Source organism: Aegilops tauschii, chromosome 7, assembly GCF_002575655.3.
Source record: "Aegilops tauschii subsp. strangulata cultivar AL8/78 chromosome 7, Aet v6.0, whole genome shotgun sequence".
Lineage (NCBI taxonomy): Eukaryota > Viridiplantae > Streptophyta > Magnoliopsida > Poales > Poaceae > Aegilops > Aegilops tauschii.
In genome coordinates, this window is record NC_053041.3 from 613,400,732 (window position 1) to 613,417,285 (window position 16,554).

General features: G+C 47.1%; 1 protein-coding gene across 2 annotated transcripts; it reads right to left on the reverse strand.

The window, feature by feature from the left end:
- Positions 1 to 7,797: 7,797 nt before the first annotated feature.
- On the reverse strand, positions 7,798 to 15,400 carry LOC109781589 (uncharacterized). Of its 2 annotated transcripts, none has more exons than XM_020340180.3 (5): positions 15,119 to 15,400; positions 9,715 to 9,885; positions 9,146 to 9,181; positions 8,424 to 8,733; positions 7,798 to 8,144 (listed from the first exon to the last, which is right to left on the reverse strand). In XM_020340180.3, exons 1-4 carry the CDS (start codon positions 15,233 to 15,235, stop codon positions 8,452 to 8,454), a joined length of 606 nt encoding a protein of 201 aa, XP_020195769.1. In that variant the 5' UTR covers positions 15,236 to 15,400; the 3' UTR covers positions 7,798 to 8,144; positions 8,424 to 8,451. The 2 variants fall into 2 exon arrangements, with proteins under 2 accessions (XP_020195769.1, XP_020195768.1); XM_020340179.3 differs by having other exon boundaries at positions 8,424 to 8,736.
- Positions 15,401 to 16,554: the final 1,154 nt, after the last annotated feature.

Below are 16,554 nucleotides of genomic sequence, written 5' to 3' on the forward strand. Positions count from 1 at the left end.
GAAGGATGGCAAGGGAGTTGCCGCGCCCGGTAAGCCAGTTACTGGGAAGAAGTCGAAGAATGGACCCAAGCCTGAGACTGAGTGCTTTTATTGCAAGGGAAGTGGTCACTGGAAGCGGAACTGCCCCAAATACTTAGCGGACAAGAAGGCCGGCAACACCAAAGGTATATGTGATATACATGTAATTGATGTGTACCTTACCAGTACTCGTAGTAGCTCCTGGGTATTTGATACTGGTGAGGTTGCTCATATTTGTAACTCAAAACAGGAACTACGGAATAAACGGAGACTGGCGAAGGACGAGGTGACGATGCGCGTCGGGAATGGTTCCAAGGTCGATGTGATCGCCGTCGGCAAGCTACCTCTGCATCTCCCTACGGGATTAGTTTTAAACCTCAATAATTGTTATTTAGTGCCAGCTTTGAGCATGAACATTGTATCTGGATCTCGTTTAATTCGAGATGGCTACTCATTTAAATCCGAGAATAATGGTTGTTCTATTTATTTGAGAGATATGTTTTATGGTCATGCCCCGCTGGTCAATGGTTTATTCTTGATGAATCTCGAACGTGATGTTACACATGTTCATAGTGTGAATACCAAAAGATGTAAAGTTGATAACGATAGTCCCACATATTTGTGGCACTGCCGCCTTGGTCACATTGGTGTCAAGTGCATGAAGAAGCTCCATGCAGATGGAATTTTGGAGTCTCTTGATTCCGAATCATTTGACACGTGCGAACCATGCCTCATGGGTAAGATGACCAAGACTCCGTTCTCCGGAACAATGGAGCGAGCAACCAACTTATTGGAAATCATACATACCGATGTGTGCGGTCCAATGAGTGTTGAGGCTCGCGGAGGATATCGTTATGTTCTCACTCTCACTGATGATTTAAGTAGATATGGGTATGTCTACCTAATGAAACACAAGTCTGAAACCTTTGAAAAGTTCAAGGAATTTCAGAGTGAGGTTGAGAATCAACGTGACAGGAAAATAAAATTCTTACGATCAGATCGTGGTGGAGAATATTTAAGTCACGAGTTTGGTACACACTTAAGGAAATGTGGAATCGTTTCACAACTCACGCCGCCTGGAACACCTCAGCGAAACGGTGTGTCCGAACGTCGTAATCGCACTCTATTGGATATGGTGCGATCTATGATGTCTCTTACCGATTTACCGCTCTCATTTTGGGGCTATGCTTTAGAGACTGCCGCATTCACTTTAAATAGGACTCCGTCGAAATCCGTTGAGACGACACCGTATGAATTATGGTTTGGGAAGAAACCTAAGCTGTCGTTTCTAAAAGTTTGGGGATGCGATGCTTATGTCAAGAAACTTCAACCTGAAAAGCTCGAACCCAAGTCGGAAAAATGCGTCTTCATAGGATACCCTAAGGAAACTATTGGGTATACCTTCTACCTCAGATCCGAAGGCAAGATCTTCGTTGCCAAGAACGGTTCCTTTCTGGAGAAGGAGTTTCTCTCGAAAGAATTGAGTGGGAGGAAAGTGGAACTTGATGAGGTGATAGTCACCCCTTCCGAACCGGAAAGTAGCGCAGCGCGGGAAGATGTTCCTGTGGTGCCTACACCGACTGGGGAGGAAGTTAATGATGATGATCATGAAGCTTCGGATCAAGTTACTACTGAACTTCGTAGGTCCACAAGGACACGTTCCACACCAGAGTGGTACGGCAACCCTGTCCTGGAAATCATGTTGGTAGACAACGGTGAACCTTCGAACTATGAAGAAGCGATGGCGGGCCCGGATTCCGACAAATGGCTAGAAGCCATGAAATCCGAGATAGGATCCATGTATGAAAACGAAGTATGGACTTTGACTGACTTGCCCGATGATCGGCGAGCCATAGAAAACAAATGGATCTTTAAGAAGAAGACAGACGCGGATGGTAATGTGACCATCTATAAGGCTCGACTTGTCGCTAAGGGTTATCGACAAGTTCAAGGGGTTGACTACGATGAGACTTTCTCACCCGTAGCGAAGCTGAAGTCCGTCCGAATCATGTTAGCAATTGCCGCATACTATGATTATGAGATTTGGCAGATGGACGTCAAAACGGCATTCCTTAACGGCTTCCTTAAGGAAGAGTTGTATATGATGCAGCCGGAAGGTTTTGTCGATCCTAAGAATGCTAATAAAGTATGCAAGCTCCAGCGCTCAATCTATGGGCTGGTGCAAGCATCTCGGAGTTGGAACATTCGCTTTGATGAGATGATCAAAGCGTTTGGGTTTACACAGACTTATGGAGAAGCCTGTGTTTACAAGAAAGTGAGTGGGAGCTCTGTAGCATTTCTCTTATTGTATGTGGATGACATACTATTGATGGGAAATGATATAGAATTCTTGGAAAGTATAAAGGCCTATTTGAATAAGTGTTTTTCAATGAAGGACCTTGGAGAAGCTGCTTATATATTAGGCATCAAGATCTATAGAGATAGATCAAGACGCCTCATTGGTCTTTCACAGAGTACTTACCTTGACAAGATATTGAAGAAGTTCAATATGGATCAGTCCAAGAAGGGGTTCTTGCCTGTATTGCAAGGTGTGCAATTGAGCACGGCTCAATGCCCGACCACGGCAGAAGATAGAGAAAAGATGAGTGTCATCCCCTATGCCTCGGCCATAGGGTCTATTATGTATGCCATGCTGTGTACCAGACCTGATGTAAACCTTGCCGTAAGTTTGGTAGGAAGGTACCAAAGTAATCCCGGCATGGAACACTGGACAGCGGTCAAGAATATCCTGAAGTACCTGAAGAGGACTAAGGATATGTTTATCGTTTATGGAGGTGACGAAGAGCTCGTCGTAAAGGGTTACGTCGACGCTAGCTTCAACACAGATCTGGATGACTCGAAGTCACAAACCGGATACGTGTATATTTTGAATGGAGGAGCAGTAAGCTGGTGCAGTTGCAAGCAAAGCGTCGTGGCGGGATCTACATGTGAAGCGGAGTACATGGCAGCCTCGGAGGCAGCACAGGAAGCAGTCTGGATGAAGGAGTTCATTACCGACCTAGGGGTGATTCCCAATGCGTCGGGCCCGATGACTCTCTTCTGTGACAACACTGGAGCTATTGCCCTTGCGAAGGAGCCCAGGTTTCACAGGAAGACCAGGCATATCAAGCGTCGCTTCAACTCCATTCGTGAAAGTGTTCAAAATGGAGACATAGATATTTGTAAAGTACATACGGACCTGAATGTAGCAGATCCGTTGACTAAACCTCTCCCTAGAGCAAAACATGATCAACACCAGGACGCAATGGGCGTTCGATTCATCACAATGTAACTAGATTATTGACTCTAGTGCAAGTGGGACACTGTTGGAAATATGCCCTAGAGGCAATAATAAATGGTTATTATTATATTTCTTTGTTCATGGTAATTGTCTATTGTTCATGCTATAATTGTGTTATCCGGAAATCGTAATACATGTGTGAATACATAGACCACAACGTGTCCCTAGTAAGCCTCTAGTTGACTAGCTCGTTGATCAACAGATAGTCATGGTTTCCTGACTATGGACATTGGATGTCATTGATAACGGGATCACATCATTAGGAGAATGATGTGATGGACAAGACCCAATCCTAAGCATAGCATAAAAGATCGTGTAGTTTCGTTTGCTAGAGCTTTTCCAATGTCAAGTATATATTCCTTAGACCATGAGATCGTGCAACTCCCGGATACCGTAGGAGTGCTTTGGGTGTGCCAAACGTCACAACGTAACTGGGTGACTATAAAGGTACACTGCGGGTATCTCCGAAAGTGTCTGTTGGGTTGGCACGGGTCGAGACTGGGATTTTTCACTCCGTGTGACGGAGAGGTATCTCTGGGCCCACTCGGTAATGCATCATCATAATGAGCTCAATGTGACTAAGGCGTTAGTCACGGGATCATGCATTGCGGTACGAGTAAAGAGACTTGCCGGCAACGAGATTGAACAAGGTATTGGGATACCGACGATCGAATCTCGGGCAAGTAACATACCGATTGACAAAGGGAATTGTATACGGGATTAATTGAATCCTCGACATCGTGGTTCATCCGATGAGATCATCGTGGAACATGTGGGAGCCAACATGGGTATCCAGATCCCGCTGTTGGTTAATGACCGGAGAGGCGTCTCGGTTATGTCTGCATGTCTCCCGAACCCGTAGGGTCTACACACTTAAGGTTCGGTGACGCTAGGGTTGTAGAGATATGAGTATGCGGAAACCCGAAAGTTGTTCGGAGTCCCGGATGAGATCCCGGACGTCACGAGGAGTTCCGGAATGGTCCGGAGGTGAAGAATTATATATAGGAAGTCCAGTTTCGGCCACCGGGAAAGTTTCGAGGGTTATCGGTATTGTACCGGGACCACCGGAAGGGTCCCGGGGGTCCACCGGGTGGGGCCACCTGTCCCGGATGGCCCCATGGGCTGAAGTGGGAAGGGAATCAGCCCATAGTGGGCTGGGGCGCCCCCCATGGGCCTCCCCCCTGCGCCTAGGGTTGGAAACCCTAGGGTGGGGGGCGCCCCACTTGACTTGGGGGGTAAGTTACCCCCCTGGCCGCCGCCCCCCCCCCCCCATCCAGATTGGTTCTGGCCGCCGCCCCCCCCCCCCTCCCAGGGGGCCTATATAAAGGGGGGGAGGGAGGGCAGTAGTATTACAGCCTTGGGCGCCTCCCTCCTCCCCTGCTACACCTCTCCCTCTCGCAGAAGCTCGGCGAAGCCCTGCCGAGACCCGCTACATCCACCACCACGCCGTCGTGCTGCTGGATCTCCATCAACCTCTCCTTCCCCCTTGCTGGATCAAGAAGGAGGAGACGTCGCTGCACCGTACGTGTGTTGAACGCGGAGGTGCCGTCCGTTCGGCACTCGGTCATCGGTGATTTGAATCACGGCGAGTACGACTCCGTCATCCACGTTCATTGGAACGCTTCCGCTCGCGATCTACAAGGGTATGTAGATGCACTCCTTTCCCCTCGTTGCTAGTATACTCCATAGATGGATCTTGGTGAGCGTAGGAAAATTTTAAAATTATGCTACGATCCCCAACAAAAATGGCACCAGGGAGCTGTCACTGAACAAACATACAGAGAGAAGAGATGGAGCACCATAATTGGAATTAGCACAGGCCCGCAAAAATCAGCCCTGTTCGTGCCACTGCATTGAGCAGTTGCTAGTGAGGACCCCTATCCCCTCCTTGCCCAAGGCAATGACGCCAATCAAGCAGAAGCTGACCGGCAACCGAACAAATCATAAGGAATGTCGAGTTGCACTAATTCAGAAACAAAGCACCATGTTCCATCTCCCTCACCGGAGACGCAGCCACCACGATGCCCCACTGCACGCTCCCACCTTGCACAAGATGACACCTTCAGGAAGGAGGCGACGCACGCCGCGCCGTTGCCGTCAAGTCTATGCAAGACAAGGGATTTCTCCCGGGAAAGAAGCGGGAGGGAGAGGAACTGAACCTCGACGATGCCTCCGAGGAGGGGAACGGCACAGGCCGGTGTCGCCGCCGTCATGGCCAGAGAACCAGCCAAGGGTTTCTCCCGTTCCAAGTTCGCGACTCCTGGCAGTCCACCATCACCGGCGCCCGTGACCAAAGGCCACCGACGACCAGATCCGGCGTGAAGCAGCGTTGCGGGGGGGGGGGGGGGGGGGGGAGGGGGGAGGGAGGCCGCCTTCAGATCCGGACGCGAGCCAGGAGGACACACCACCCGGTACGACCGGCGACAACTCCCGCCGTCCCTCGCCGCCCACGCGGCCGAGGAGACACAGGGGCAACACCTGCGACACCACTCGTTGTAGAAGAACGGCCCCGCCTCACCGCCCGAAGCCCTCCGTGCGGTAACAGCCAGATCCTCACCGCCGCCGTCCTTGGTGGCCACGTGGAGTTCGCCGGAGGCCTCCTCAGGCGGCGGGGGGGGGGGGGGGGGGGGGGGGGGGGGAGGAGGAGGGGGGAGTACTGGCAGCTAGGGTTTCATCGCGGGGCCAAGGGGGGGAGGGGACTTCTCACCCCAGTAACTTCCATTCCAGGGAAGCCGACAAGATTGTTGGCATTCTGATTCTGACGTGCCTCGGCTTGTCCGATCCAACCGTGAGGACGTATAATGATCCAGACAAGTTTTGTGACTCTGAGACCCAAAGCACCCTGTATTCTCCAGTTGGACGGTGCATGTAAAAGCCAATTATGATGTTGCGGACGCCTAGCCCAAACCGAGGCTGCGGCGGGAGAGCATGCTTGCGGATGACTGGATTGCAAATGTAGAATTAACTTCCGCAAGAGAAGATGATGAAACCATCACAAGCGCATTGGAGACAAACCTCGTTACGGTGTTCGAAACCAGGAGGCCACGGACGACAACGTGACTGGCAGGCCACCCGTCCCCATCGACGATGTGGAGCGACGGCTGGCGGCCGTGGTGTTCGAGCATAAATTTAGGCGTGGACGTGACGCTAGCCACAACGCGCAGACGACGCGGCAGCGGCCGATGTCCCGGGGCGGCAACCGGATGAGTATCATATGTCGATGATCTCCTCGGGAAAGTGCTCGAGCAGGGCCGCGGCTCTCTTGCCCGGCATGGCGCTCCCTAAAGTCCGGTAATCTAAAAAGAAGAGGCACACTTAGTGAAATGCTTCAGCTATGAAAAACGCACGGTCCTTTTTACTCTGTATGAAGTCAAACTTCGTAAAGTTTGACCATATTTATATGAAAAAATATAAATATCTACAATGCTAAAGTTATACAATATGAAAATTTAAGTCACGACGCATCTAATGATAATGATTTCACATTGTGAATGTTTGTATTTTTTCTATAAAATTGGTCAAACTTTACAAGGTTAGACTTCAGACAAATCTTATGGGGTCTGTCTATGTCACATCTAGATGTGAGATATTATCTCACATCTAACTCTCTCACCCTTGATTGTTTTTTTTTTTTTTGAAAAACTCTTCCATGGATTTGTTTTGTCCTTAAGGGTGAGGGAGTTAGATGTGAGGTGAGATAATATCTCACATCTAGATGTGAAATAGCAAACCTGAAATCTTATATGCGAACTAAAAAGGACTGGAGGAAGTATTTCGGTCCGTGTCGGACTGGGCTCGATCGAATTTTTAAGGATGGGCCAAGCCACGTAGGACCGGCCATCTAATTCAAAGATCAGGATGGCTCAACTAAAAAGGAAGAGATCAGGATTGCTCAAAAGAAAATAAATCAAAGATCAGGAGAAAATGCATTACTGCTGCTCAAGATCATCCTCAACCTTCAACCTCACGCCATCCACACAGCCCTCCCCTCATCGCCGTGTTGCCACCGCCCCCAACCATCCCTCTAAACCTCCCCAGTGAAAATATTTTCCGACGACCTACACCCCCGACCCACACCCATCAAATTTCAGACTCGCTCCCGGCTCAGCCATGCCGTAGCCGGCCCTCCTCACACCGTTCCCACCTTCAGCCTCGTCTAAAAAAGCAACCGATGGTTCCAAAAATTTAAGGTACTTCTAGCAAAAAGTATTTATTACTCCCTCCGTCACATAGTGTAAAAACGCTCCTATACTATGGGATGGAGGGAGTATGATGGAAGCATATCAAGGAAATGGTATAGGAGCCCATGAGAAAGTGTCTTATGTACCAGGCCAGACAAAGTAAGGAATTAACATACTGTAGGCAGAAATCAACTTTTAGAGAACACCAGCAAAAACAACAGATATGCCCCCAAAATCCCACCGCATTGGAAACATTGAACCACATGAAAAATAATAGCTAGCGTTTTCAAGCATAGATAAACCATAAACCACATTGCATTGATTCAGACACATTCACCCAGGCCAATCCAAGAAGGCCACGATTTATAGTGGTCAAAAGCCAAGCCACCCTAGCACACATTACTACCTAATTACAGTCAGAAGCATCCATATATGCTGCTCTTACATGCTCCATGGGAGCAGCACCTGCCATTCAAAGCGTCTGCTCCAGAGTCCATGGTTTACTTGTATATATATATATACAAACTAGAGCCACGGTGCCATTGCAACTCCATAGTCCATACTAGCAATATAGAGTACTAGCCTTATACTAATTCTGCAGGTTAGGCCGGTTCCCCTGCTTTCGCCTTGCATCAGCCCCCTCTCTGTCACAACGAGAGAACAATGGTTAGCTAGCATTTCCAACAAGGGCAATCTTCAACTCCTGTCAGTGTCATAAAAGTTTTGCTTTCACCTTTTAACGTATGTTATGATAGGTTTGTGTTCTTAACCAAGCAAGTGTAAATCCTAGAGTATCTTCATTTGATCAAAAGCATGAGAGCAGTAACAACAGTATGAACTTACTGACTATTGACAGAAATTTGGCTACTAACAAATACTCACTTTAAAGATAGCAAACGAAGACCGGATAACAGAAACAGCACCTGTTAAGTGGCTTCACTTACAGCCCGTCTACTTGGCCGGGACCTGCACCCGCTGCTGTCGACGTGCGACATATTCCTCATATTCCGAGTCGCTCTCGGACTCGGAGATCCATCCGTAGCAGGGGGGCCTTTTGCGCCTAGTTCCTGTAGCTAACGGATCTGGCGACGCAGCTCTGGGAGAAGGTGGGTCGATGAGCGGGGGTTCCGCTTCCTCTGTCTGCCCAACTGCTAGCACTGCCTCAGATGGTGGTACAACCATCGCAATGGGAATGAACTCTTCTGACGGTTCCTCCTTTATTGCTACTTCTTGCTGCTGCATTACCAACCAAAGCCCCACGTAAGAATTGGACAGTATGCATAGGATTTGTTGCTGGAGGGAATAAGTAACCACAACTAGACATTCTTAACAAGGTCTTGTTTTAAAGGTAAATCTAATTTTTCATAAGTAACAGCAGCTTGTGCACCATAAATGTTTCCTTATTGCAGAAGTACTGATGGCCAACATGTTGAAGTTGTATTACAAAACCAACTGAGAAAATACTACATAGTGCAATGCTAAAATGTATGATGCCAATTCATCAGTCGACTATGTCAGCCCAAAGGAATGATGGAAGACATCAACCAGACCACTTCTTTCATCTGGCATTGTTGTCATTTTTATGAATAAACCAGCTTTTAGGTGAAAAAACAAACACAGGAAAGTAAATGGAGAGAGAGCTTACCGGAGCCTCCTCCTCCACGTCCTCCTGCTGCGGCTCCTGCAAATATTTCATAAATAGTGAAAATAAGAACGTTTTACTTTGTACCCACTTCAATCTGTGCAAACACAAACTAAGGCATGTTAAGAGTAATATAACATGGGCATGCTTGATGTAAGGGAGAGTCTCAATCCTAGGATGGCCGTTCCATCAACTTACTCCTCAATATCTATTCATATTTTAGTCATTTGAAATAGTATAATGCTGAGGCAACTCAGTTATAATCATAGAAACAGGATGAGGAATTATAACAGTGGACATAACCTCGTAATATTATCATCCATGTACTAGGACCAACCTTTTTCTCAAACTAAATGCCTTAAAGCAAACAAAGATGAGGAATTAGTACATATGACAGGTATTATTGAGCAAGATATTATATTTTTTTGGCGTGGGATGACAGTTACCAATTAGAGAAACACTGCCTTGAATATATTAGTCTGTAGGTAGCAGAGTGGTATAAATTGGTACCAATGGCACACACAGAAATTAACATGGATAAACACAAGAGAGTATGTGGAGAGCGCCCTCACCGGATGAGCTTCCTCCCCCTCATCATCACCATCATCATCCTCATTCTGCTGCTGCTGCTGCTGCTGCTGCTGCTGCAACTTCTCCTGCTCCTCCATCTCAAAGAGCGCTTCTTGCACTACGGAGTAACAACTGTCCTCCAGCAACGGCCACCCATCCTTCCCATACACATCCTAAACAGAAAGGCCGAATTAATCAGGACCATGGTTTTCAATTTCAATGAAATTTCGGAAATTTCATTAATTTCAGAAAGTACTGAAATATAGCATTTTTGTTAAATTATTTCAACGATTTCGGCCTCCAAAGTCATTTCCCGCCAGGGCCACCTTTGGCGGCAAAAAATTGGGCCAAAGCCCAAAACTAGCTCCCCCATGGCCCGTGAATGACTAACATGTCTCTCGTGCCCTCACATCTATACCTAAATCGCCAATGGAAAATCTCCTTTCGTGCCGGCGGCGCCAACACTGGAGGCTTGGGCTCCAATTGCTACTTGATGCAAAATCTGACACTGTCAGAAATAGAATCCTTTTGATTCTTTGGCAGTCCTGGCACCTGAGAAACAATGTTATACATGGTGATGGAAAGGACACGGTTTTGAGTGCTGTGCATTTCTTAGTCAGGTACGAGGAGGACGTAAATGATTCGCTGTACAGTGATGCGACTGACAAAGATAAATGTCGCTGGTCTCTGTATCCCCATAGGCCCAGCAATCCGACAGCGCCTGCTAGCGATCATTGGTCTGCACAGCGAAAGGGATGTTAAACTAAACACAGATGCATCTTACATTTCCAAGACAGGGGAAAGCTGGATTGGTGCAGTTGCTAGAGACCACCGTGGTCAAGTCTTTGTTGCAGTGTGCCAGAAATTAAACAAATGCTCGTCTGTAGAAGAAGCAGAAGCTGAGGCAGCATTAATTGGTCCGAAGGAATTGGCAAACTGTATAGGGGGGTGGTCACTTTGGAAATCGACTGCGCTACTGTCGGCAAGGAACTGCATTGTAAAGGACAGAACCGAGCGAAGTGTTTCTCTCTGGTGGCAGACATTAATCAAGCCTCTGCCTTCGCTACTCACTGCGTCATAGTGTTTACAAGAACATGCAATGCTCTTGCACAAGAATTGGCGGCCACGGCGAGAAGTGTCGGAGACCAAATCATAGTAGCAACTGTCCCTGAATATCGATGCTAGCTGAATGTAATCACACCATTGAGTAACTATAACTCGTGATCCTAAAAAAAATGATTGTCATGTATTTACATTACCTATGATGAAACATCTAAGATGGTTTGTGCAGAGATGTCTTGTGATTCTTTGGCACTTTTGTGTATTTACCTATGCCATTGATTAGCTTGTGTTCTTTGTTGTTTTCTATGGTCAATTGTTATTCTGATCACATTCCAAGCCTTTGCGGTGTTGTATGATAGCATGTGGTTTATGCCGATGATGCATATTATTGTGGAGCACAATGCGTATGTTGTTCATGCAAGACATTATATATTCTTTGTGATAAATTAACTTGCTGTCTTTTGTAAAATGTGAAATTCGTGCAATGGCTCTATTGACGATGTGATGAAAATGCATGGTATATTTTCACCGGGGATATTACTGATACCTGGAGCCATGCTGCGAATTATGGAAGGCAAGGATTTTCATGTCACTATTGTGGCCTGAAGAGGCGGGGTGGAGGCTCAACCCGCCTAATGGGACATCTAGGTGGGTTGGGAGGATCAGTGGTTGCCTGCTATAATGTGCCCTCCGAGGTACAAGCTGCAATGAGGAAGGATTGGCTGGTTTACAAACAGAAAAAGTCAAAGGTACAAGCCGGCAAACTAAGATTGGAACTTGAGCTTCTATAGGAAATGGGTGGAAGTCCAATAATTGATCTTGATCCTGCTAGTGATGAAGAGGACCATGTAAGGTTGGAAAGGGAGAAATCAATATGGGTAGTAGATTTGAGGTCGGGTCCAGGAGTGGCAGCAGCAACGGCGAGTCTTGTGTCTAGTCCTACAACTCCTGCCACTGGAAAGATAACTCAATATCTTCAGTGTAAGAGCTCTCTTAGTCCTGCAGATGGTAGTACTAGGACTCCTGCTAGTGGAAAGAAAACCAAGGGATGCCAGCCAAGGATTGACTTCTCAAATCGAAAGCTAAATGCAGCAAAACTTGGTCGAGCTTGGGCCAAATGGTTCCACGCTAATGATATTCCTGGACGGAAAATCAATTGTGCTTCATTTCGAGCAGCGCTGATGTTGAGACAAGAGCTACATGCAGTAAAGCACTTGCCTACAGCATATGAAGTTGATGGGATATATTTGGATGCCAACTACATGGAAATAAGGGTTTTTGTTGAGAACATGAAGCAAGATTGGGATCGTTTTGGTGTGACTATCATGAGCGACTCATGGACAGGACCTACCGGCATGAGCATCATCAACTTCATGGTTTATTGCAATGGGGCCATGTTCTTTCACAAGACTGTCAATGCAACTGGTCCGATCCAGAACTCAGGTAAAGAAAATGCTTCGTGTTGCAGTCATATTTATGCTCTATTCCTTGTCATGCAATATTTAACATCAGTATTCATGCATAATTCATATTCAAGGAAATTAAGAAAGGTTGTTGTCGATGAAATTGGCCCAAAGGTGGTTGTCCAAATTGTCACGGACAATGGTTTGAACTACAAAAAGGCATGCAAAGATCTCGTCAAAGAGCACCCTGAGATATATTGGCAGCCTTGTGCAGCTCATACAATCAACCTTATGTTAAAGGACATTGGTAAATTTCATGAGGTTGCTCGAGTTCTCAAAAGTGCGAAAAAGATTAGTAGCTTCTTCTACAATCACAACCGGCTGCATGCTGATATGGGAGACAAGATTGGTGGAGAGTTGATCCATCCTAATACCACCCAACTGTTTTATTTCCCTGCAAAGGATACATGATAAGAAAGACAAGTTTCGGCAATGGATGGTGTCAGATGAGTGGGAAAATAGTGACTGGAAAACTGAGGAAGAATTTGACTATATAGAAGCATGTCTGACAAGTAGTGAATGGTGGAACGATCTCAAGAGGGTCCTAGATACAGTGCAGCCACATATAGTCTACTACGGTATGCTGATCAACAGAAGGATGTGACCGTTTCTGGTCTTAAAGCAAGGATGATGACCGCTGTTCAGGAATTGACAGCTCAACTCGGCGAGGATACATATGAATTTGAAAATTACATGAGTAAGGTGGGCCCGAGGATTCAGCATAAGTACGGCGACACGTTGATGCTTGCAGGTAACCCCTTTGTGATGAAACTCTTAGTTGACAAATATGTAGCTCTTCTTCTTCATTTATCATGTAGCTTCTATTCCAATATGTACATTTTTGCATTTGTAGCTGCTGTCTTTGATCCTGAATCACACTATTCATTTGCATTTGACCAAGATCCAGCCTATATCAATAAACTCCTAGGTGTAATAGCAAAGATGGCGGCTACACCACAGTCCGGAGCAAAGGCTATGGATGAACTTGTGTTTTATAATGCCAATACAGGAAAGTTCGGCGGAGTGATGGCACAGCTCGCAGCACGCACATCTAGCCCAGGTTAAGTGAGCTACAGAATTTTGGGGAATTGGTGTAGTGTCTTCTCTTTTGCTGACTTATGGTGTTTCTATCTTGCAGACACTTGGTGATCTCAATATGGTGGAGAAGTGCCCATGCTGCTGAAGTATGCGATGCGAATTGTGTCTCATTGTGTGTCATCGAATGGTGTGAGCGCAATTGGAATACTTTCGGGTTGATCCATAGCAAAGTGAGAAATATGCAAAGTTACATTAAGCTGACAAAGCTGGTGTACACACGTTACAACTTGCAGCCCCGCCTTCAGCAAAATGAGACTTATCGAGAAGATAAGGAGGTCGATCCATGTGCTCACATGATGGATCTTACTTAATATGATGATGCAGACCCAACCATGGATTGGATGAACAACTCGAGGAGTGAATCAGAATCACTTCTAGATGAGGGAGGTCGCCCATCTCAGTTTATTCGTGACATAGTTTGCGATGTGCGCTCAAAGAGGAAGATGGTCAACGTTTCAAGTCTTGCAAGGAGGAAAAGAGTGAAGAAAGGGAAGATGGCTGATCTGGATGAAAAGGGGGAAGCTTCAGCAAGTGACGATGACGAGGAAGAAGACAAAGAAAGTGGTGATGAAGAAGATTTCAATGATGAAGAGGGGCAAATACTTGAGATGCCTTCACCTGAAAGACGCATTCAAGGGGTTGAACCAGGAGAAGAGGCTGACTGAAGAAGCGAGGGAGACCCGGAAGTCAAAACGATCAGCTGGGAAGGACATAGATAGTATCTACTATTAGCAATGGTCAGTTCTTCTGCTGAAGTTATTAGCTAAATGACAAAGCTTCAGTTTGCAATTTGATTGGTTTAAACCTGATTCTAGCTTTACTTTTATTTCACTAACGGCATCTGTGTAGTGTAGATGACTTGCTGAACATGCTAAGTATGTGCATATGTGCCTCCGCCACTGTTCTATATTACTAATTCCACATGTACATAATAATAACTGAAAGGTGGCCTTGTCTTTCAGCGAACTGACTTACTGAAATCTCTGATGTAACCACAACAGCTGTCACTACTTATATCAAATAAATGTTAAATTGGCATGTTCTGGAAAATCCACTCGTGCATCCTTGGGACCACTTTGCGCTTTTTGACGTCTCTAACTTTTGTGCAGGTATTCCTTGAGGTGTGGGAACAGCATTGCTGCGACAAAACCAAGTCCAGGATGAACAGAACAGAGGTACTCATTTGCGCCAATCCACCAACTTGGCTAGCATTGTTGAGATTGGTGATGGGCAAGTTCCACAGATTTCCAGAAAAAAAGAACTTGTACACAATTGTATTTCAGGTAACCTTGCATATGTTAGCTTGCTGATGAAAAATGTATGCTGACTTGTTTGTCCATTGAAGTTGAACCAGTAAGAAATAATACTGTGGCAGCATTCTCGCCCAATTTTGAGGAAGGGGGATTGGTTCTGGGGAACCAAACGAGAATGTGGATAGGGGATCTGGCCTGGGTGGGGATTTGGTGACATGTAGGGGATCAATCCAATCCCTGGGCGGTTTAGTTCCGTTATATCAGGGGAACCAGACAATGCCGAGATAATCGCAAGAATCGGCATTGACTCCGAATCGGCTGACAAAATTAACCGCGGGAAATAAGGCGCCACCTCTGCTCCGCGACATTCACGCATGAGCAAAGCGCCGATCTTTGAGAGGATTCCGCCGGTCGCCGGACCCAAAAGACAGCCCTTTCTCGCGTTCGTCTCCGTTTCTCTCGGCGGCGAAGCGGGTAAATGGGGGGATGGGGGGGGGGGGGGGGGGGGGGGGGGGGGGGGGCGCGCAGACCTTGAGGAGCTTGTTGACGACGCGGCGGACGTCGGCTTTGCGGTATCCCATCTCGGCGAAGTGGTCGATCGCGGCGTCCATCCGCTTCTCCCCGGCCCTCGGCCGCCGCCGGGGCATTGCGCTGGCCCGATTGAGGGGACCGACGGAGGCCGCGCCGCTCGTGCGTGGGAGGGGAGGGAGGGAGTGGCGGCCGGCGGAGCTCGCGGGCTAGGGCTTTTGCCTCGCTTGATTGGGGAGCTGGAGGTGAGCAGAGTGACGGCGTTTGGGTCCGTCCGTGACCGTGAGGTCAGGTGAGGCGCATTTACTCCCTCGTCGGTGCTGCACAGCACGGCCGGGCCGTCCTCTCCTCTCCCCCCGCTGGTTCTTTTTTTCTTGAGCTGCCCCGCTCGTTCTTGGCCCTCGTAGGTGAGATTGTTGATGGTCTCTTGCTAGTTAGTCGCAATTAAGAAGTGCGAAAATGATCAGATCTATTATAAAAATTGGCTAGAAGTATAAAGTATCTCAACCATAATAAGAATTACTACATCAAGATTCCGGGACCACCAAACGACCATTATCACCGTCAGAACGAGTCGCTGACGCGTCCCTGTCGTTGTTCCCATACCGAAGCTGGCTTGACTTTGTTGATAAAAATCAGAAAGTCTTCGTGCACGTGCCCATAAGGATCAGCGTCCTGAAGTTGTAGTCGTTGCCATTCAACCCTTGAAAAGATCTGAAGCACCTGACAACAAATCTCGCCACGTGACGAGAAACCCTAACCCAGGAGACGGCAGGATTTTACGTGGGAGCTCCGTCGAACTCGACGAGGATCAAAGCCTGTAAGACAAACTCGAAGAAGAAGTGTTGCCATCTGCCATACCGCCGCACTTGCAGCGACTAAAGAAACCTAACCTAAACCACTAACCGAAGCAGAGGCATTGGGATTCCCCTCCCGCCACCAGCGCCACAGTGGCAGGTAAATGGAAGGCGAATCCACGGGTTCGCTAGCGAAACCTGAAGGGAAGAGTCCATGGCCCGTCATTGTGCCTCATCGAGACTCCAGGTCGTGTTGCATGGCCACGCCTCATGCCTCAACCTCACTCTGAAGGAACATGGTTAGGGTATCTCAAAAGCATCCTTCAATTTTTTTCGACCTTAGAGTTCTTTTAGGGAATGCCATCATGACTTATTTTATTTAATTAAATCACGCTTACATCGTCAATCAACAGCGGCATAATAAAACTAGGTAGATCTTCAGCCCACACACAACTAACTAGATCACATTCACGGGCAAGTGTATGCGCTACCCGATTTGCTTCCCTTGAACGGTGCATAAATAAGATTCTGTCAAAAGAGCTCGGCCTTAGAGTTAAATAGAGTAACCTTGTCCTCTAATACCAAGCTAACAAAATGATCTCCCGCATTAGAATTAATCAACCTTTAATTATCTCCATCAG